This window comes from Protomyctophum bolini (assembly GCF_963924005.1).
Source record: "Protomyctophum bolini genome assembly, chromosome: 5".
In the NCBI taxonomy this organism is placed as follows: domain Eukaryota; kingdom Metazoa; phylum Chordata; class Actinopteri; order Myctophiformes; family Myctophidae; genus Protomyctophum; species Protomyctophum bolini.
The window spans coordinates 22834197-22856832 of NC_137866.1; the positions used below are offsets into that span (position 1 = coordinate 22834197).

Consider the following 22636-nt stretch of genomic DNA (forward strand, 5'->3'; position numbering starts at 1 on the left):
GATATTGTTGACAAAGTATAAATCAGGCTTTAGTTTTCTCCAAACACATGCCCTAGTTTTCTGTCTCATCAACAGGTGTCTGTATGGAGTGAACAGGTTGTACTCTGTGTATTTGTAGACTATATAATGTAGAAAGGGTAGGGTGTGGCCTATCCATCGCCATCTGCGTTTCCTAATCTCTTCTTCCGCCGGAAGCTGGTTTGTTCTCTGCCAGAGTTCATTGTTACTGATGGTGTCTGGCCGTCGGATGTGGAGGATCCTCCGCAGGCAGCTGTTGATGAAGACCTGTACTTTCTTGATGGTGGCAGCTGTAGTACTCCATGTTTCTGCTCCGTATAGGAGGACCGCTTTGATGTTGGAGTTGAAGAACCTAACTTTGGTGTTGGGAGTCAGTTCTTTGGAACTCCAGATGTTCCGTAATAGGACGAATGATCCACGGGATAAGTTCATTGTAATTAACATTAATTAAGTGTTCTGACTGAACGGTGCAGTCGGTTTCGCGAAATGCAGTAAAAATCTGGAAAATGAAATAAAAATAAATAAATCTGAATGAAGTTATCTTTAATTACATTATTATAAGTAATACTATTAGAGTTGTACTATTACTCGAACGAAAATAAAAGCTTGGGGGGGGGGGGGAGATGCAATGCAAATGAAAGACATATACTGCATGTATCCCTATTCCCTGACATAATTTTATAGCTAAACGGACAGAATTCTATTTTATTTGAATGATGAAACCCAGCTGCCATTAATAGTTGGAAATGGAAATTGCGGAAATTGCGGAAATGGAAATTGCGGAAATTGTATTTGCGGAAATTGCGGAAATGGAAATTGCGGAAATTGCGGAAATGGTAATTGCGGAAATTGCGGAAATGGTGGAAATGGAAATTGCGGAAATGGAAATTGAGGAAATTGCGGAAATGGAATTGCGGAAATGGAAATTGCGGAAATTGCGGAAATGGTAATTGCGGAAATTGCTCTTCACTTATAGCTATCTATTTTCAGGTAGATTGTTTTATTTTACTCAGTCAGCCATATCACTACTCATTTTTTTTCATGAAAAAGGTCATAGCTGGGTAATCTATTTTCAGGCAAATTGTGTTTATTGTATTTTATTTTACTCAGTCATAACAATTTATTTTCTGTTAACCAACTTGCTGGCTGGCAGGCAGGCAGGCAGACAGCTACTCATAGACAGGCAGACAGACAGACAGCTACTCATGGAGAATTGGACAGGCAGGCAGTCAGACAGCTACTCATAGACAGGCAGACAGACAGCTACTCATGGACAATTGGACAGGCAGGCAGACAGCTACTCATGGACAATTGGACAGGCAGGAAGGCAGACAGCTACTCATGGACAATTGGACAGGCCCCTTGCCATTTTTGTAATGTGGCCCACAGGTAAATCTATTTGAGTATCCCTGCTTTAGACCACCCGCCATTTTTAATTATATGAAAAACATTTAAAATGTATCTCCTCCCAGTATCTTGGATCAAAATGCACGAAAACTTCTACACATGAAATTTGGACCTATACGGACAAAAACATTTAGTAATTTTTTTAAAGTGAAAATATTAAGTTTTTATGGGCCATTCTTCTTCTGCCTCTAATTCATACATGCAGCGTCATATGCTTATGTCACTTACAGTATAGTAGAGGGTCTCAACTCAGCCTGTGATTCTTATTTGTGCATATTGTTCTTATTGTGTATTGTCTTCTTCTTCTTCACAAACTTAAAAACCTCACGAGTAGACAGCAGCACGCAACAGTCTGTTTTCACATTTATAAAAGCTAACTGAGCATAAATGCTTAGAATGCATCCCAGGGCTTCTCAATTCGGGGTCCGTGGACCCCCCGGGGCCCTTGGGGGATTTCCAGGGGGTCCCCAGTAAACGTAGGTAATGCAGCATCACAGTGGTTTGAACAGGTTAAAAATGACAATCATCCAAGCTGACTGAATACAAATGTTTACCAGTGCTTCTCAATTCGAGGTCCGTGGACCCCCCGGGGCCCTTGGGGGATTTCCAGGTGGTCCCCAGTAAAAGTAGTTTAATGCAGCATCAATCACAATGGTTTGACACAGTGGAAGACATTGAGTTTTAGTTGTTAGATTTGATTCATCAAATTGTTTCTATAATATAGAAACAATTTGATGAATCAAATCATTTTAAATATTATTTAAAATGATTCAGTGAAGCAAGTTAGGCTTTGATGAGATGGCAGTGTAGCTGTTCCACTGCATTACACTGTACCATGGCTCCGCCTAGTGGCCGTTCACGGTACGTGCACCGTGCATGAAACTGGTATGTCACGTGGTTCCACAGCGCAGTATGTTGAGTTCTTAACAGTCTATACGGCGGATTCGGCGGAAGGAACTTTTGTGTTTAGATCGCTCGTTTCCGCCATGCCTTTTATCAGCGTTACACAAGAGAGGTGAGAGAGAGCTCCGTTGAAAACGACTCAGTTTGTACTTTATGTCAATTTCCACTTGTTCCACAGATGTGTGTGTGTGTGTGTGTGTGTGTGTGTGTGTGTGTGTGTGTGTGTGTGTGTGTGTGTGTGTGTGTGTGTGTGTGTGTGTGTGCGTGTGTTTGTGTGTGTGTGTGTGTGTGTGTGTGTGTGTGCGTGTGTGTGCGCGCGCGCCGTATTCTGTCATATTATATGAATGTGTTTAAATGCCAGGAGCGACTCGAGCGAGTCCAGAGTATGATTGTGTAGACATTCATATTTCTAACTCTGTTACACTTGTGTTAGTAAAACTGCAACATCTCTGCTCTCTGAATTCTATTTAGAATGTCACATTTCTTATTCACCTAAGCTCATCTATGATGCTCTGATGCTCAGAGAGGGACATAGGAGCCATGTGACATTGCCTTTGCCCCACCGTTGAGTGTGTCTTAGTGCCTTGTATACAGTTGGGCTCATTCAAAAACTGGGGTTTATGTGTCAGTCGGATGTCACCATGGGTTTATGTTGAGTGATGATGATAAGGGAATATGTTGCTCTCGTCACACTTTGGCATTTCTACTCATGTGCTTCACCTGAGAACAAATATGATTCTTTCCAGCTTTGTCATCCATTTGTTAGACAGCTAATTGTCATAGGACCTTGTTAACTTTTTTAATTTATCTAAAAAATGAATGGGCGGCTACGCTACAGTCCTGTCAAATCTGCCCTTTGTCACATTATGTTGTGTTGTAATGTACATTGCCTTTCCATCAGGGCATGCTGTGTTGTAGAACCAATAATTGCTGTTGTCGATGTTTGTACTGAGATGTTTTTTTATACTTTTTAATAACGGTATAATAATAATTGGATTGTTTGAGCAGTCAGGCGATAAGTTTTAATGCATTTTGTTTCAAGTGTGATTCGTTGTTACGTAGAGAAAAACAAAATAGGAATGCATAGACTTTCTGTATTTTTTTAAAATAAATACATTTTGTGTGTATCCAGTGTTTTATACATTATTCTGTACATCATTTGCTTTATTTTGGACATTCATTTTCTAAACTTTGCATTTGCAAGTTATAGAACAGAGAAACATTTAAAGGCACGCATGGCCCATCTACTGAATGTTATTTCCTATTTGGTGGAAACTCCAATGACTGTAGACATAAATAAAAAGCAGCGTCAGTTTGGTTGTTCCATGCCATTAGAACAAATTCAAACACACAACACATTACACATATACTCCAGTTTGCACAGCCATCTCTTAGATAAGTTTGACAATATGACCTTTGGTCATTAGCAACAAGTGTTTAAAAAAATAGCAGTTCTACCAGCTCACAAAGTGTCACAGATCTGTGACGCACATGTTGTGACACCGTAGTACAATAAATTAAGCATAAAGCTTACCAGCTTTGGGTGCATGATTGACTAAATGATTCTAAAGAAGGTCACTTATTAATTGCCCATTCAAGCCATTGGTCCACATGTGCAGTATTGTCCTTGATGTCATTGAATTACACTCAACCCTACTTGATATTCAAAACACTTCAGAGAGCCAAGAGCTCTCTACAATTAACTGTTGCTGTGAAAAGCTCATTTAAGGTTCATCACATACACCTGAGAGAGAGAGAGAGAGAGAGAGAGAGAGACACACAGAGAGAAGCATTCAGCTCTTGTCATGCCATGTCATCTTCCATCATATCCTTCGGTACCATTTCTTCAAAATGTCGATGCGTCTATTGAAGCAATAAGTACCATCATGAATCTATCTTTCTGGATTCACATGATATTGTGTACCACCATGATGTGGTCGTTACACCCAAGTCTCAGGATGACTTCTTGGGCCTTTTGGCTTCCCAAAACGAGCCCCAAATCCTAAAAAGAAAAAGAAAAAAATCAGACCCGTCTGCAGTGAGTGGTACTGTACGTACTGTACTGTACTGTACTGTACTCCTCCATGGCCTGTGTGTGTCTGTGTTAGGCTGTGCAACAGTGACACTTGGTGGTGAACAAACACTATAATGCTATTTTATTTTGTGCTTGGACAGACAGACCCAGGGACCCAGGGACACACACAGCTGTCTATAGGAGTGGTTGCACCACTCAAAAATAAAATAAAGAAAATTGAAAGCACAATTTAGCTACCGGTAGCTTCTTTACTGAAAAATATAAAAACGCACAGCTCCTCCTCATACATGAAAATGTGAGAATAATGTTAATGGCCCACCAAACTTGAAAAATGAGGAGGCAGCCCCATGAGATGGCGTTGATCCAGGTAGAGATGGTGCTGGTAGTGGGCCAGTTTTAGCTGAGAAAAGAGTTACATAATAATTGTCCATGTCAAATGTATCGTAGGGAAAGCAGTGCATTTTTTCAGCATCTGTCGTTTCAAGGGTGCTGTCCATTACTTACGTTTTGGTTTGTGCCTAAAAAACTTTAAACTCTGTAATGGAGAGAAACAAGTAATTATTTCAGATTTCACAAATTAGTCATGCACAGCGAAATCCTTTCATTTGAGCGTGCAAAAGGGACCAAATAGGGGTCCCTTTTATGTAGCTTCCGTATACCTTTGTTCTAGATATGCCACTCTTCCCATTGCTCTGGTCAGACGTGTCCAGATTTGTTAGGGAGGAACTGTAGTTGGCACTGGGCTGTTCCACTTGTGCTGAGAGAAACAATGACATTATGAACGGCTTCTTGTTTTCTGGACATGAGGTGCATACGTGGTGATACGTACTGTACGCCTTTATGCTCTGTGTTGAGGAAGTTACTTTCAAAACAATGTATTATACTGTATGACATCACCTCCAATTAAAACAATCACACCTGTGTGAAGTGAGGGGCGCTCTTATCATCGTACATCTCATACTGGCCAATCAGAATAACTTCCCACAAATTTATGTTATATTTGACCTACTTTCTCCTTTCATTGACGATGGCAAATATGAGACGTGTGGGGACAAGATGACGTAAATGTTCCATTCATTGTCAATGGCATTTAATGTTTGTGTTGCGGACATTTGACCTAATTTCTCCTTTCATTGTCGATGGCAAATATGAGACGTGTGGGGACATTTTTGTGTTGCAGACATTTTGAGGGGACAAAAGCTGTATATAGGAGGGGCTAGCGCTTGAATGTATTACAAACTTAAAACAAAAAACAACTGCTTTTCAGAAAACAATGCCTTACACAGCTGAGGTCAATAATGTGCTAAGGGGTCTGATTGTCAGTTGTAACTCACCACTTCCCCCTGGAGCCATGACCACAGATGGCGGAGCTAATAGCTGAACTGGAGTGAGGGGCTCTGCAGAGGAAATTAAATTAATATTTACCCCTACTGTACATTAACCACAGACGTCTGACATTTTTTATCTTTCAAGGTTCTGTCTTGTCATTGACAATGAATCGCTCTAATGCATATGAGGAGCATTATAGAATGTTTATAACCTGCCATAGAGTGGCATACAATATACTGTACATTCAATCTGACAATCTCACAATCACATATTTCAGTGGCATCCTACACAGTCTGGTGCAGAAGAGCCAATGATAACTATTCTAGATTGAACATTAATTTGTTACTATACCACAGCCAGATATTTGGGTGGGAATGAGTCCTAACCACCTATTGCTGATATTCTGACCGATATTTTGTCTCCCAAAAAAGAAAACAAAGAGAACAAAATTATAAATTCTGTATTCCATAATTCCATAGGGCTGGACCACACATGGGCATATGACATCATCAACAAAAGTGAAAGATTCTCAATTTATGAAAGAAATAAAATATTTAAGGTGCTTTTATTTTCATTTTTTTGTTATAGAGGGCAAGTAAAATGCATATTTGTCTTATTAGCCAGATACTGTATATTGAACTTCAACAAGCAAAGAATTCTTTTTTTTTTTCTTTTTTTTTTACGGGTGGCCAAAATTCCAATAGCCTATACTGATTGGTCCTCAACTTTGAGGATAATGTCCAACAGTTTTTGTATAGACGTAGCCGAACAAGCTATGCTGTCACGAGTGGAAAAAGAAGCTTACCTTGTTTTGAACTTTTAGCCCGAACACTCTGCAGAAACATATGAAAGCACATGAATATGTTATTGTGGGGTGTCTGACTCACAGCTTGGATCACAAGGTAAACCATCATTGCTTTTTATAGCACATGCTTGGATCACCAGGCCCTCTGAAAATAATTGCCTACTTAAGATAACTTTCCCTTTTTTTAAGTGGAAATGTTCAAATATTTCCCTAAAGCTCATGGGATAGGATTGGGGTGTAAATGTAAAACAAATGCAATGGGCCTCATTCACTAAGCTGTTCATAAATTAAAATAATGTGTAAAAACGTCAGATTCACGAATGGGGGTAGAGCCCTGATACCGTATGGGTGGCAGTGGCTCAGAAGGTAGAGCGGCCGCTTGCGAAACGGAAGGTTCCCAGTTGGATCCTCTGCCCATCAAGCCTATAGCAAGCGCTCTGCCACCATGTCTTCTCACAACATGGCTTGTCTGCACAAACCAAGATTGGTGTCTACAGAGCTGTTGTGATTCCAACCCTTCTCTACCGGTCAGAGAGCTGGATCCTCTATCGGGAAAAACATCAGGACCCTGGAGAGGTTTTACCAGCAAAAACTGCGGGCGATCATGGGAATTGGCTGGGATCATGGGAATTAGCTCCCGTGCCCAGACTGCCCCCTCGGCTCTTCCACTCACACCTTGGACTCCACAGTCACCAGCAGGCACACAGACAGAGAGTCCAGCTATAGGTCAGTTAGTCCAGAAGGAGAAGAAGTGAATGGCTGAGGAGAACGGTTCCTCGTTTTACGAGGCTGCCATGATGACTGTCGAAGTGTCCTTGAGCAAGACTGAACCCCTAATTTCTCCCGATGAGCAGGTCGGTGCCATGCATGGTTTCTCTGCCAGCGGTGTATGAATGTAATGCACAATCTAATACGGAGCTAGGGTTGGAATAATTACCTTGCTCCTGTTCATGTCAACAGTCTGGAATGTGCTGTGCCGAGAGGTTCCGGACCACTCTGAGGATGTGCCTATCCTTGTAGAGGTGTGTGCGGCCTCAGAAGTCTGCAGGCCGGGGACAGCGTTCTCACCAGCTATAGCAAAGCAGAATGGAGTCAAGCTCAACAAAGTATAGTTGAGATGAATATTAAGATCCATCCATGCTGTCTATCTCTATCGTCACTGTCAGGTGTAAACCTTGTATGTCCAAAACCATTTATTTTCAGGAAATGTAAAAAAATGGATCCAATGTACAGTACTTATTATTTAGTGACAAAATCTTGTTAATGCTTTACATTGGTAAAATATTAATAAAAACCCACAGAAATACTTAACCACTTTTTTTGTTCTAGAGCCGATCTACAAGTTCGGATATAGCGCAAAAATAGCAGATCTACGTGTCGTGATGCGGCACTGTCTGTGAGTTTGAAAATATGCGATATTTGCTACTTTTGTTTGACACTGTACGATGACGAAGCAAGGGCATTAATTCACGTGAAAAAAAAAAACATTCAAAAAGTAGAAATACGTGGATCCAAGGTTTCTGCCTGACAGCAATAATTATACTCAACTCACCCTCCTCAGTAACCAGGATGAAAGACTCTGGCGTTCTGTCAGGAAGTGGCGGGGTGGGACTCCTGCAGGCTGACCAAATCACACACAATCGACAGTATGATTTATTTTACATCTTTATGTACTTCAATTTAAAATACAGTATTTGTTTCGTTTGGCACATTTGTACAGTATATCGCTGCTGTCAGGCAGAAACCTTGTATCTCCATATTTCAACTTTGTATGTTTTTGTAAATTTAATACAATGTCCCACTAATTTGTATGTTTTTGTACATTTTATAAAATGTCCTACTAATTAATGCATTGTTGTACAATAGTGTCACACAAAAGTATTGAAAATAGCCGATCAACAAGCTCACAATTCACAATGCACAAGTTTGTAGATCTGCTATTTTCTCAAAAATATGTCTAAGTGTGGTTTTATAAATATTGAACCAATGAAAAGTATTAACAAGGCTTGTTGTGATTAAATAATGACCACCCAATTGGATCCATTGGAGCACAGGTTATTTTCCCATTTCCTTAAAAGTGACGGTTTTGGACATGTTTTTCCCCCCGACAGCGACGATATGTAATGGGAGAGAATGAATGAACGATATTATAAATATAAATATACCGTGCCTCCATTATTATAAAGTGTCACTGGGTCTCACCTTGAGGGGTTAGTGGCGGGGTCACTGGGTACTGTGCTGGGGGAGCCGCGGGGAGAGTTATAGCTGTACGTGAAGCCATGGCTGTAAATGTTACAGGTGCTGGAGCTGCCACTGGGAAAATACAATAATATTAGTCATCCATTTTGTATTGATTGTAACGATTTGTATTGATTGTAATGATTTGTAATCATTATTTTCAGTTGGCATGACGTAAGAAGTTACCTTTGAAGGATGTCTTTATTTTCAAGCTCTGAAACAGAGAGCAAGTTAGCTGCTGTTACATAATTATCTTTGTTTTCTCAAGTAACAATTCTGTCAATCACAGTCCGACTGACTTGAGCTGTCCAATAGGATAGACCCACACCTGCATGATGTTAATTAATGTTTCTAAAAGTCAGAACATGTACACACCTGCATAAAGTGCATATGCTAATATTTCTAAAAGAACATGCATAATGATGCTATTTTTTGTAAAAACACTAGTGAAGACCTCCATATGATGCTCATGTTTCTAAAAGAACATGTAAGCACCTGCAATACGATGCTACTGTTTCTAAAAAGAAAACATATGGTAGGCCTATGTAAATGTTATATGCAGTAGCATGTGCAACTGTATGAGAACATGTACACACCTGCATATGATAATGTTCTAAATATCATGTCTGCTTTCATGTATACAGTATACATTTTTATTTAACCCGTTTTCTACTATCTCTTTCACTTTATTCTGATGGAGCACACAAGGGAATTAGCTTTTCACTACTGTTCCCAATGGGCTATATGCACACAGAATAACACAGAACCTACCTGCTTCCCTGCTTCCCTACTTAAGGTGTTAAATAACTCTGAGAGTGTACAAATGTAAAGGTCCATTTGTTTCCATTAATTTGTGCAGTCTCAGAGTTGGCAGAGTGTTTCCAGTGAGCCAACAGGCACAATAGCAGCACTCTGACTCTATTTGAGCAGAACCGAACAGTTAGCCTTCATTAGCATCAGCGGCAACACCTGTGAAGGAAGTAGGGAAGGGGGCCCAAGTGCAAGTTCTTTCCAAAATGGCGTGTGTGCATATAACCCATTGTCCAATTGTGCTCTGCTCTCTTTAGTAGTGTGCTGCCTAGACTTGGCCTTCCAGGGCAGACCAGAGAGAATGCCAGCAGAGAGAATGCAGATCAGTGGCGCCGTTACTTAAAAGCAAAGCAAACAGCAGAATAACCAGGTATGATCTAGTTACAATGAGAAGAAGGCAGCCAGCCAGCACTCAAATGTCCTTTTCACATGTAGTTTTATTTACCTCACCGTGCAGAGCAACGAACACATACGTGTTTCAACTTTCAACCTAATAGGTCTTCCTCTTTCTCAATGCTGACAAAAGGACATATATTGAGTGTTGGCTGCCTTCTTCCTCTCATGATATTGTTGGGCCATGCACCTTGAGATCATTATTTAATTTGGAGTGTTGCAGGCAGTCTCTTTTCTCCCATGTGCTAGTAGTTACCCACCTTACTCCTCCTCCATGTTTTCTTCTCCAGTGCTGCAGCAGCGAGGGACTTGCCAGACCATTCTGAAGACGTTCCTATTCGTTGTGCTGCTGTCCAGACTGGGATCCTCTGTTCCACTGGAGCTGAACGGCAAGGAAGAACGCAGGTTAATCATCTTACACACTTTTCCCCTCTGAATCATGAATTCTTGATAAGTCAACTTTTAAAGTTTAGTTACGGTATATTTCCCCCACCTTCAGCCAACTCAAAGGACTCTGGGGTTCTCTCTGGAAGCTGAGGGACAGGTGAAGGGGGGCTCCCTAGAAGTACAGTTTCATGTTAATTTCATTCTAAATGTAACCAAATGGATCATTGAAGGCTCCATTTGTTCACTCTCAATTCTTACAAAAGGGTAAACTGTGACACAGGGTTTTACTGCACTCACCTCCGATCTCTGTGGGCCCCTCAGGAGTAACAATGGATGGGATAATGACCTCTAACCTCTCAAAGGGATCTGACCACTCTGCGACACACAAACCGCTTCTTGTTAGGTCCCATAGAATCACTAATCACAAGTACGGCATATTAAATCAGAACTGCATAAGAGTTGGCCCCAATAAAGCATGGTATACATACTTTATTGTGCTATAGCTTCAGCAGATTGTATTAACCACTTAGGTCTGGGGTCCTATTTTGGGCAAGTTATTATAGGCCACTATTAAAATAAAATACAGAATATCAAATGCTATGAAATATGGCTTAAGTTCCAAATTTGTGAAAGGGGAAGTTTACGATAGAACAGCTCGGCAATGAAGTGCTCAGAGTGACTTGTATAGAGCCCAACTAATCTGAAATATTATTTTCTAGTTTGATAGTGACAAACCTTCATCAAAAGCCAGTACGTAAAAGTTTAGTTACGGTATATTTTCCCTCACCTTCAGCCAACTCAAAGGACTCTGGGGTTCTCTCTGGAAGCTGAGGGACAGGTGAAGGGGAGCTCCCTAGAAGTAAAGTTTCATGTTAATTTAATTCAGCAGTTCGTACAGGTATTGGCGGAGGTGTATGCTCATCTGAAGGAGTTACTGTACCTACAAAATATATATATATATATATATATATACGTATTTATACCTTCAAACTTATATGGCTTCATATTAACCAGTGGTTCCCAAACTATTTCACGTCAAGGACCCCCAAATTGACACTAATTATCCCACGGACCCCCATATGAAAAGATATGCCAGGGACCCCCATAAGATAATCTATTTACGGCTCTAGCAGTGATTCTGAACCTGTTTAATTTCAAGGACACCCAGTTTGACATGCATTAGTCTACGGACCCCCATTTTATGGAAATTATATCTCTGGGACCCACCTAATTAAAGTCAATGTTAAGTTAACTCTGAGAGTGTACAAATGGAGCCTTCAGGGTCCATTTGGTTCCATTTGTACACTCTCAGAGCAGACCCATAAGGGTCCATTTGGTTCCAAACTATCATTTAGCTGGGGACCCCCTGGAACTCCCTCAAGGACCCCTGGGGGGGGTCCCTATAGACCCCACTTTGGGAACCACTGATATTAACCACGCCTGAGACTGACACGTGTTGCTGCATGTTTACCTGAGGCAGGGGATTCAATCTCAAGAGTCTGGTCATTCAGGGCCACGCTTGGTATGGAGACAACGCAGTCAGGAGTCAACCGGCTGTCCAGAACAGTCTCCTCTACAGAGCCGTCAAATGGCGATTCAAAGTAAGGGTCCTCCACCGTCAGACATATCACCGGCGCCGGGGGAAACGGAGGTTTTAGCGGTACCGTGACATCACTGTCCTCCATCCTCTCCAGGATGTCAGGGGATGATGGCTGGCCGGCATGCCCTGTGGTGGTGGGTGAGGTCAGAGTCAGACCCCCCCGGGGGTCTTGGTTATTGGAGGAGGAGGATAAAGCCTCGGGAAGCGTCTGCGAGTGGCATTGTCTCTGTAGTTCCCTCTGTTTGTCCCTGGTGGTCAGGGCGACGAGGATGTCAGACGGCGAGGGTATGGCTGTCTGTGTCAAAACCTCACACTCCTCCTCCTCATCCGGAATGCGAATTGGCGCTGCATAATTGGTCTGCTCCATGTCTTCGATTACAGGAAACCTAATAAAAAATAATGTAAAAAATTAAATAACGTGAATTAACCACTTAACCCATTCTGGGCGGGAACCCCTTTTGGTGTTTTTAACTAAGCATTATGCTATACTTTAGTTATTGAAAAATAGCAGATCTACAAGCTCATAGCGCGAGTGGCGCGCTACGAGCTTGTAGGTCTGCTATTTTTGAAAAATCGTGAAAATGCGGCACAAATCTTTGAATATATATATATTCTTTCAGAAGACTGTCGATGTCAAGTCTAAATGGGTTTTAACCAAGGATGTGAGAGTTAAAGAGGTTAAAAGTCCTTGCTGTTATTTTAAACGAATGCAAGTAATGTTCACCTTTGCTGGGCTTCTTCATCTATCGGATGTGATTGTGGTTTTGGTTCCAAGTAATATTGTATTTCTTCCTCCTCACTCAGGTCAGAGAGTGTGCCGCTCCCAGCTGATGAGACAGGAGACGGAACCACTGCAACCTGGACAATTTAACATGGGAATGATATCAACCTTTAATAAGGGAATCAAAAGTAAGTAGAATCTTGTTTGTTTGCTTTTGTGGCAAATAAATATGAAATATTACAACTTGCATTAAAAGCACAACATCATCGTTGTTGTATGGAATGCAACGTCATTTTGACCGTTTCATTTGAAAGCATCACTAAACTGGGAGTATAATACAATTGTCTTAGTTGCTCTGAGCAGAACAGTAACCTTGTAGAGACATGTCCAGTTAGATTATTCATTTCCTGACATAGCACCGACACACTATAAAACCTGATTCAGCATTCCACTCTCTCAGCCCACAGTATGTCGTTCCTCTGTTTTAGTCTGAGGCTTACAGCTCTCCGCATTAAAATCAAATGAGAAGCGCAACTGTGTTTTTATGCTGATGTTTTTGTATGTCAGTTTTTGAGTATTAGTATAAATGTTCCCTGGCTTCGCTCCCCGGAATACAGGCCATCGGGAGAGGACTATCTTGTTGGTTTTTTTTTAAAGATTTATAGGTTTGGCTCTGTGGGCTCACCTCTTTTCTGTCGACTTGTGCATCCAACTGCAAATATGTCTCAAATAGGTGCCTGATGGTTCTGCAGACCAGTGCATATTGTTCCTGAGGTTAGAAGGCAATTAATATCCAACAAAAAAAATCTGATACAGGACAAACTGATCAAAGGCAGGTAAAAACAAAATGCACACTTGATGATGAATTAATAATAATAATAATAATAAAAACAGCCACCTTGGTTTGAACCAGAGAGGACCTCTGTGTTCGCATATCTTTAACCAGGTCATAGATGCTGAAGTCCACAGGTATCATCTGAAACCAGACAAAGTACCGTAAACTACAGTACCACACTTTCTATCTCATCATAAATGTTGTTATTGAGTTTCTGTTAGATTAAAGAACTGCAAAATATGACAGTACACAGTAAAATCCTTAAGACTGACAGCGTACAAATGGAACCAATTGGTCACATAATAGGAGTAGCGGTATCTCACCTGATCTTTCAAAAGGTTCCAAGTAAAATCGATGGCACACAGAGCTCCTGTTCGACCACAGCCAGCACTAGAATCACAACAACTAGGATTATTACAACGTATTTTACTTGTCAATGTTGTACCCGCAGGCCTGTCTGTCTGTCTGTCTGTTGTACCCGCAGGCTGTAATAGGATTTTGAAGATGAGAATACTCTCCACCTGTTGGTTGTCTGTCAGATGACCTATTCTTACATAAGACCCATGTTTGACCATGTCTTTTGTCCACTGACCACTGACCACACCTCCAATGTATTCTCTGCTCGGTCATTGTGTATAAGAGAGATAAATGTAAAGGGTTCAGGAGGCTAGCATACGTGCTCCTCCCTGGGCTCGGTACAGACCAGGCTTTGTAATAAAAGTGACATTCTGTCTGTCTGTCTGTCTGTCTGTCTGTCTGTCTGTCTGTCTGTCTGTCTGTCTGTCTGTCTGTCTGTCTGTCTGTCTGTCTGTCTGTCTGTCTGTCTGTCTGTCAGTCATACCTGCAGCAGGTCTGTGTCTGTCTGTCTGTCTGTCTGTCATACCTGCAGCAGGTCTGTGTCTGTCTGTCATACCTGCAGGTCTGTCTGTCTGTCTGTCTGTCTGTCTGTCTGTCTGTCATACCTGCAGGTCTGTCTGTCTGTCTGTCTGTCTGTCTGTCTTTTATGGAAGAAAGTAGGTTTAAAAAGGTTAATTATAGATAGACGTCAGTCACCTGTCCAAGTATCTGATGTATGGATGTATGTTATTTTTTGCACATTGTTGTTTGTCTTGCGAATCGTTTTGCCTATGCTGTACCTGACAAAAACCAATGTCTGTATGTTGATGATCAGTGCCTTGCCATCTGTTGGGAGAAACAGTAAAAGCAATTTCCCCACCCCTCCTCGATTTGATTAAAATTCAATATTAAAATTGTCTAGAGTAACAAACGTAACACCTGGACGTGTTGCGTGCATCGTTGCTCAGATCTGTATCAAATTTGACACCTAGACTAGGGGCTCCATTTTCGCCTGATCTTTCTAAATACACTGTTTTGGGATTTGGCAGTGGGGAAGGGGTGTTCCCCCACTAAAGTTGGTATTTTGGTTACCTGTCTAAATCCCTAAAACACCTCCGTTACCCGTTTATATTATGCATAGGTGTGGTTTGGGCGTTACAATAATTAAACCAATCACCAGTCCACGTGCCATTGCCTTTAAGAGATCCCTTATCCGTTGCCCGTTATGCCCAGTTCTATATTGCTTCATAGCCTTATACGGTCTAGCCCATGGAAGAGTGTTTTCTCCAACCCGCATAGAGGCAAGAACACTCGTCTTTTCATTGAGTCACAACTCGCTGAAATCTTGCTCATTTTTAAATATTTTAAGTACTATGTAAACTACGAAATTCGGGCTTTCATTTGGTATATAGACACATCAAGCGAAAAGGAAGGGTCGGTCAATTGGATTAAATCAATTGGATTGGAATCGCGCACGCCGCACAATGCCTGGCACAATTAAGGCAAATAATGTCTTTGACTATACAATTATAAACACAATGGACACAAGGAAGTGGCAAGCCTGGCAGGCACTCACTTCTGCTGATTATAGGAAAATTTGAGCAAGTTCCTAGATTGGTAATTTTCGGGCAGCGGCTGAATTGCGTCTCGGGTAATGGCGGTCCCACCAGGGGCCACAGGGCACCGTCACTGGGCCCCTGGGAACCATAGGTGCACCGTTGCTCCAATCCACAGCCATAGATAGTACAGATTATTTCCAGGCCTTGTGACTATCAAACATATCACATAATGCAGCTGTTTGTAGTTGAACTAAGAGTCATAAGCATATTTTGTAATAGCGGTCTATACAGAAGATGGCTTTCCGGCACGTGTGGTGATCCGTCTGCCTCTAGCTGAACATTCCATTCCTGCCACCTCATATCCTCTGAACAGGTGTGGGCATGGTATCATTATGACAGGCTTTGATGCTAATGTGAATAGTCACCATATTATTCATGCCATTCATTTCATGTAAATGAAAACAATGAATGGTGAGCAAAGTACACAGGCCAGCCCAGAAGTGTACACAAGCTTGACTCAAGAAAGTGAATGCTTCAGTGGAGTGACAGTCAGCCACACATATAGAAACAGACACTATGACAGGAAATGCCCCATACAGTATGTGCTTCAGGCCTGGTGGGCTGCTGGTTGTCCACCCATACAAACACTTCCTGTGTGTGTGCGTGCGTGCGTGCGACGTGCGTGTGTATGTGTGTGTGTGTGTGTGTGTGTGTGTGTGTGTGTGTGTGTGCGCGCGTGTGTGCACGCGTGCGTGCATGCGCGCTTGTGTGTGTCACTCTGTTCGTCTGAGAACAAGCTCTGGTTGCCACATACAGTAACGCAATGTTTCTTCACTGCCTGGAGAAGAGTGCAAACTGCACAAACAAATATATTTCCCCCTTTTTTAACGATACGTCATTACTCTCAAATGTGCCCAGCACACAGAACGAAAAGCGTCAAGACCTCATACTATAACACAATCTCAGCACATAGAAATTTGCTGAGTTGAGATACGTTGGATTGGAAGCGGGGGAGCTAGGTCCACGTGTCAGATGATGAATGCTGACCTGCAGTGGATGCATATGGGTACTTCGTCATGGGCCTGGTAGGAACGCATCTCCTGCAGGAGTTCCAGTATGGGAGGAATGGAGTCGGGAACGCCGTGGTCTGGCCAATTGATGTAGTGCAGCTGATGTAAAGTACGGCTACACTGAAACAAGAACAAAACGCTTTGTGAACAACTGTAATAGTATAGCGTTTTTAGGCGTCATTTACTAATTTAACTTGTAAATCTAAACTCAGGCAGGGGAGTACCAGAAGGTAGATTGCGATCAAACACACAATGCAATAATTTGCTTTCAATAGTGTTGCACACAAACAGCAATAGCATTACAAAGAAAGTCATGTACAAATAACTACAAATTCTATGTCCCTTTCCAATTGTGTTAGTCATAGTATGTAAGGCCAGTGCTGCAATTTTCAGCAATGCTTTTTTGGGTGTGTAGATCTTGTTGATCTGGTCATTTTGAAAGTAGATCTCAAGACAAAAAAGTGTGGTCACCAATGATCTAGACTAGTCTTTTCTTTTGTAGTTCCATCATGACAATATTGACCACATTGGGAAAGTTTGATGCTGTGGATGATTGTTGTTTCAGGAATGATATGAGAGAACAGTAGTAGTAGTTTCTATGATGTGTAGAGTCTCTATGATGAAATATTCTGCCGGTTGTGGTGGCTATAACAACGCATGAGCTGATAATCCTCTGTTTCACAGTGTGGGCGTAGTAGTATCAACACAACTTACACTTTGATAGGTCATATGTAGCGTCCTTGTCAGATAGTCTCCTTTGCTTTCCTCATGTTCCTGCACGAGAATAAGACAGCAGTGCAGTTTTAGGTTCTCCGAGCAGAGAAAGACGGTGTGTACCTATATAGCCTGGAAACCAGACCAATCTGCCAGTGCAAAAATAATCTGGTCTGGCATGCACTGCTCGGTTTTGATTGGATTTTGCTGTTCCCTTAAGTTGTTGGGCACCAATGCAAGTTTGTTTTAACAGAGATGCCACACTGAATGTCCATATGGAGCTGCGCTAAACATAAGGGCGACACACAAATAAGTACTGTATACCTTTGCTGACAGCGTGGAGGAGTCAAGTCAGCTGTTAGATTGACAGCTGCATGAATTACACTGAGCACATTGGTGAGCAAAGACACTTAATGGAAGGAAGATATATACACAATAATGCATATATCTGGCACTGTAGTTGCCATTCTAAAATTCCCATTACAGTGGCCGGTTGATCACCAGAAGGATTTTGTTTTTAATCAGCCCGGACGGCGAAATAAAAGAAACGTAGATAACGTAATAAAAAAATAGCAGACCTACAAGCTCGTAGATCTGAGCTTGTAGATCTGCTATTTTTTTTTAACAGCTAAAGTATAACATAATGCTTAGTTAAAACACCAAAAGGGGTTCCCGCCCCAAAATGGGTTAAAAACAATTTTACTATTTTAAAAATGAAGATGACATGGAAAATAATATATTTCTAATGATTAGCATTATTTTACAAAACGTTTGATTTGCTGTGGAGATGTAAGTAAAGCATTCATTACAGTCAGCAGGCAAGCTGTGTGAACATTGACCTGTGGTATCTACACTAGTTGTGTGTACTGTGTGTACTGTATAGCCAAATATCCTCACTGTAAGTTAACTTGAGTCATGGTTCAGTTGAGGGTATGGCAGAATATCAGGAACCAGTTCAAATAGGAAGTGAAAGGACACACTCACCCAGGAAATTGTAAACGGTTCACAGACAAATGGCTCCTCTCGTCTCTCCGGCCAATATCGCTCACACTTTTTCTGCAAACGAGAGTTTGACACAATCATCTTTTGATCAAATATAAATGGAACTGCAAGATGCACAGTGTTTGGTTTAATTTTGAGAGTGACAAAAATTACTCTTAAGTCTTAACCACTTAAACCCTTTAGCATCACTTCCCTATACTGGAGAGAATATTGGCTTGTGAGCTTGTACTGTCTAGATACTGTTATTTTCAGCAAAGAGATGTGGTGTAGAGACTGTAGAGGTAACAAGAACAGACCAAGTACAGAGCAACTTAAAGGGATACCGTAGTTCAGATTTATTTTTTAACTTAAGCTGTATGAAATACTTGCCATTAATATAGTGGATGCAACTGTATTAATTGATTGCCCGAGTCCCGTGGTGGGAGCTCTGCTCTGGTTTTGGTGAACTATTAAGTATTTCCGGTCATTTTTTGTGGGGGGCACAGGGAACCACGCATTAAAAGTTAATTAATCCACAAAACTAACGTCATTTGTATTGTTGACCTATTTCTAAAATATTAGTGTTAGCATTAGCATTTGTGCATCCCCATCTTCTGTCTATGTACTGTATAGCCTACTATCAATAAATGCGGACAAAGCCAGGTTTACGAAGTATAGAGAGGGTTTATACAACTCTGTGTCAAATTAACACTGTGGATTTTGCAGTTAGATTGTAAATGGAGGAAATGAATGAAATGTGAGGAATGAAATGACCTTACCCTGCCCATCTCAAACTCACGGCAGGCAATTACTATGACCTATAGGATAAGGAAACAAGAATGACTCAGTCATAACTGCCAGGTGCAGTTGCAGCGTATGGGTTTTTATGCCATTCAGACTATGGGTTTTTATGGGTAAGTAGTCTCCCATTGGTTTAGAGGCAGCCAATCGTGAGAAAGTGTCCAATTAGGTCGTCAGTGCAGTCGCTAGTAGAGAAGTATAGCAAATGTAGTCCAGGCTCTGAGAGAGAGAGAGAGAGAGAGAGAGAGAGAGAGAGAGATGGTCTTACTGTACCTCTATGTTGTACTCCCAAATCATCCTCCAGAAGTCCTTTATTGTGTGAGGCAGAGGACCCTGAGTGGCAATGTAGGCACCGGACCCCGACACCCCCTTTACACAACATACAGTAGGGAATAGAATCCAAATTTATTGTCCCTATTCTTTTTACTCATTTTCATACAGTAGCTAAGTAGTCATCTCAATCATTCCATATGGTTCTTACTTCTTAGCAAGAGCAAATTGGCCATAAGGTAATAAGGTAAATGACTGCATATATATAAGGCTCAAAAATGAAAAAGGGAGAGAGGCAATAATGCAATTCCCACATTGAAATGCTATAGAACATAAAATGGTACCATGCAATTACCTTGATGAAATTGGCATTGATATAATCCGAGTCATTTTTTGAGATGGCGAGGTTGAGCTTCACTCGGCTGTGGTCAACTAGAGCAGAGAGGGAATTTTAAACCTCTGTAAGTATCAAGTGGATAGGAAAGCACATTGTAATAAGCACATGAATGTGCCATAAAAATAATAAAAGGGAAAAGGTCTGATTATATCTGTGATCATCCCTTGTGCATTATTATTATTATTATAATTATTATTATTGTTATTGTTATTATAAACAATACAGTATATGTAAAGACTAGTTAGCCTGCATTTAGCCTGCAGCGCTGCACAGTATAAAGCAAAACTTGTTGTTGCACAGGTCCATTTTTGCATTTTCAAAACAGTGACACTGAAATGTCTTGACGGACAGCTCTTACAGGGGATAATGTCCTTGTATCTGTTCTTCTTGACGTTGTCCTGCGTCTCTGCTACCTTGGTGGGGTACGTCTTGTCCGTCTTGTACTTCGTCGACTGCTTCCTAAGCCTCTGCAATTACAGATTAGGGAAAAAAATCACTGAAATTTCAGTCCCATTTCAGTCCCCTTTGTAATTATTTGTTTGGTCCAAAATATTGTGTTTGTTCTCATGAGTTGTCACGACTCCAGTTGGCTTTGTCCGCGTAATGTAACCGTCTTTAAATAAATACCGTTTGAAATGTCTATGGGAAAAATGCATTGGGAATCATTTCCTGGGCCTGGTGTCGTCATGAAAGGGTGGGACTGCGACGCTCTATATCCACTTGTCCATTGCATTATCTCGGCGGTGACAGTATTAAACTATAAAGATTATTTTCTGAGATTGTTGTGTCACTGGGGTTTCTGAGATTTAGACTGATCCGTTCGTGCCATGCACATTATTTGTTAAAGAGGGATGATGAAAAGTGGATGTGAAAAGTACACTATCTTAGAATGGGGAACTATATCAGTATAATAACAATATAGTATGTTATGTGGAACAAACAGTATAGGCTATACTAACAGAATAGTCATGGTGGCTATGACTACATGTGTACCCTAACTAAAGTGACTCTTTTGAACTGCAGTGCACCAGTTACTAATTGGACTGTAAGGGTCATGCTGGTAAAATGGCACGGTGGCAAACCGGGAGGATTTCCATACTGGCCCCAATGAGTGAGAGTGGCACTCGGAATAAAGTCACTCTTTGCCTATTTACAAAACACTGGCCTTTTTGTTCGGAGCCCTGTTCTCACAGTCCTGACACAGTCGGTTAAAAGGCCTCTCGTACACCATCTGTGCACCCACCAAGACTACAGAGCGCTATTTGTTACTGGGCGGAAGTGATGCAATAAGCCTCACTCCCCTGGAGTGGTCAGGGCTTCAGAAGCATGACGGCGGTGGAGCGGCATGTGAAGCACAAGGCAGCTATCCTCGGGCACCATGTGAGGCTAGCTTATAGCACCATGGCAACTGCCTTCCGAGTGATGTCATCCCAGGGCAGTGGTCCTCAAACGGAGTGGCCGAAGCGCACTGGCGTGCCCATGAGACCAAGTCCAGGCCTTGGGATTTTGTTACAGGCAGACATTTATATTGCAATATACATATAACTATTAGATAAATCGTAAAACTATCAGTTCTTTGTTATTTCCGTATTTTAACCATGGCAACCCTGGCGTCCCTTTTTTTCGGCCAGGTTGAAAGTGTTTAATTTGTATTTTTTATCATTCTTGTTTTTTTAGGTTTTAACACGTTTTTCAAAGATCGTTGCTCTTTTTGAACATTCGTGAAAATATTAAAACGGGGCTTAAGTGGTTACTGGTAGACTTCTTATTTGGCTTTAGTAAACAAAACATGTTTGCAGAGTGATAAGCATGATAACACTTTCATATACCTAGTACGATATGAATACAGGTGTGCCCTTTGGTGTGCCTTTGGCATGGGGTGTGTGTGTGTGTGTGTGTGTGTGTGTGTGTGTGTGTGTGTGTGTGTGTGTGTGTGTGTGTGTGTGTGTGTGTGTGTGTGTGTGTGTGTTAGTGCGTGCGTTCACTACTGTGTTTGTGTGTGTGTGTGTGTGTGTGTGTGTGTGTGTGTGTGTGTGAGACACAGGCATTGTAGCATGTGCATGTGTGATGGCGAGTGTTGTGCATGAAGCTACAGGTTTGCCTCGAGTTCCCCTTTTCTGTTCACTGTGCGTCTGTTACTACAGTGGAGCACCATGCAGTTCAAAGAGGAAGCCCCTGACATGGTCATTGGTACACTCACTGGCCAGAAGTTCCACAACATTTTGCAACAGTTGCATAATACTGTAGTACTCCTTTGTTAATAACAGCACCCTTTATACTGTCATGAACACATATATGCAGCACAAGTCACTTGCCTGCATGTTGTGTTCTCATCACAGTATATTAGTAGTGCCACAGTATAAAGACTGTAAACGTTTGACAGTGATGAGTGACATTTCAGTACACTTTTTAGTGACTAAATCAACCGTCCAACATGACAGTGTATGAAATGTTCAAATCACTCAAAGCAAAGTAGCAAAAAAAAGTGACGTGACACACTGACTAAACTCACCATGAACTCCCCGGCGAAGCTATTCTGTGCATCCTCCTCCGCAGCCTCCTTGCTCTCTAGCTCTGCCAGGAGGCTCCTCAGTATCCAGACCTGCTGCTGCTCCATGGCTGGCTGCTGTACAGTACCACTGCCTGGGATATACGTCACCTCTCACAGGCATGTCAGGACACGAATGGTCCTCCTCTACTACAGGTCATTGAGCGTGCAAACCCAGCCAGGGACCCGAGCTCCTCTAGGGCAGTTCAGTAGTTCTGTTCCAGAGCCTTGTGTGCAAAAAAAAGCACTTCTCTGTTGCTGCTCTCAACTGTGTGTGTGTGACGCATGTGAGCTGCCTTAAAGGAAGCAGCAAAGAGTGAGCTAACAGGTTCTGTGGTCAGATTAAAAAACGCTGCGCCGCTCCCCCTGGGTATCTCTCACTGGGTCCTAGAGCCATCCAAGTGTCTATTTACTGTACTGTGTGTGTGTGTGTGTGTGTGTGTGTGTGTGTGTGTGTGTGTGTGTGTGTGTGTGTGTGT

General features: G+C 41.7%; 1 protein-coding gene across 4 annotated transcripts; it reads right to left on the reverse strand.

Moving 5' to 3' along the window:
* Positions 1–3467: 3467 nt before the first annotated feature.
* ptpn22 (protein tyrosine phosphatase non-receptor type 22) lies at positions 3468–22432 on the reverse strand. Of its 4 annotated transcripts, none has more exons than XM_080763657.1 (27): positions 22122–22432; positions 19968–20076; positions 19568–19644; positions 19216–19311; positions 18921–18959; positions 18145–18216; positions 17161–17220; positions 16424–16566; positions 13805–13871; positions 13545–13622; positions 13332–13415; positions 12650–12783; positions 11797–12311; positions 11113–11178; positions 10623–10700; positions 10432–10497; positions 10199–10320; positions 8922–8949; positions 8700–8810; positions 8050–8118; positions 7435–7568; positions 6498–6525; positions 5698–5760; positions 5023–5120; positions 4868–4898; positions 4688–4763; positions 3468–4330 (listed from the first exon to the last, which is right to left on the reverse strand). In XM_080763657.1, exons 1-27 carry the CDS (start codon positions 22224–22226, stop codon positions 4282–4284), a joined length of 2598 nt encoding a protein of 865 aa, XP_080619783.1. In that variant the 5' UTR covers positions 22227–22432; the 3' UTR covers positions 3468–4281. The 4 variants fall into 4 exon arrangements, with proteins under 4 accessions (XP_080619783.1, XP_080619782.1, XP_080619784.1 ...); XM_080763656.1 differs by having other exon boundaries at positions 4683–4763; XM_080763658.1 differs by lacking the exon at positions 8050–8118 and having other exon boundaries at positions 4683–4763.
* Positions 22433–22636: the final 204 nt, after the last annotated feature.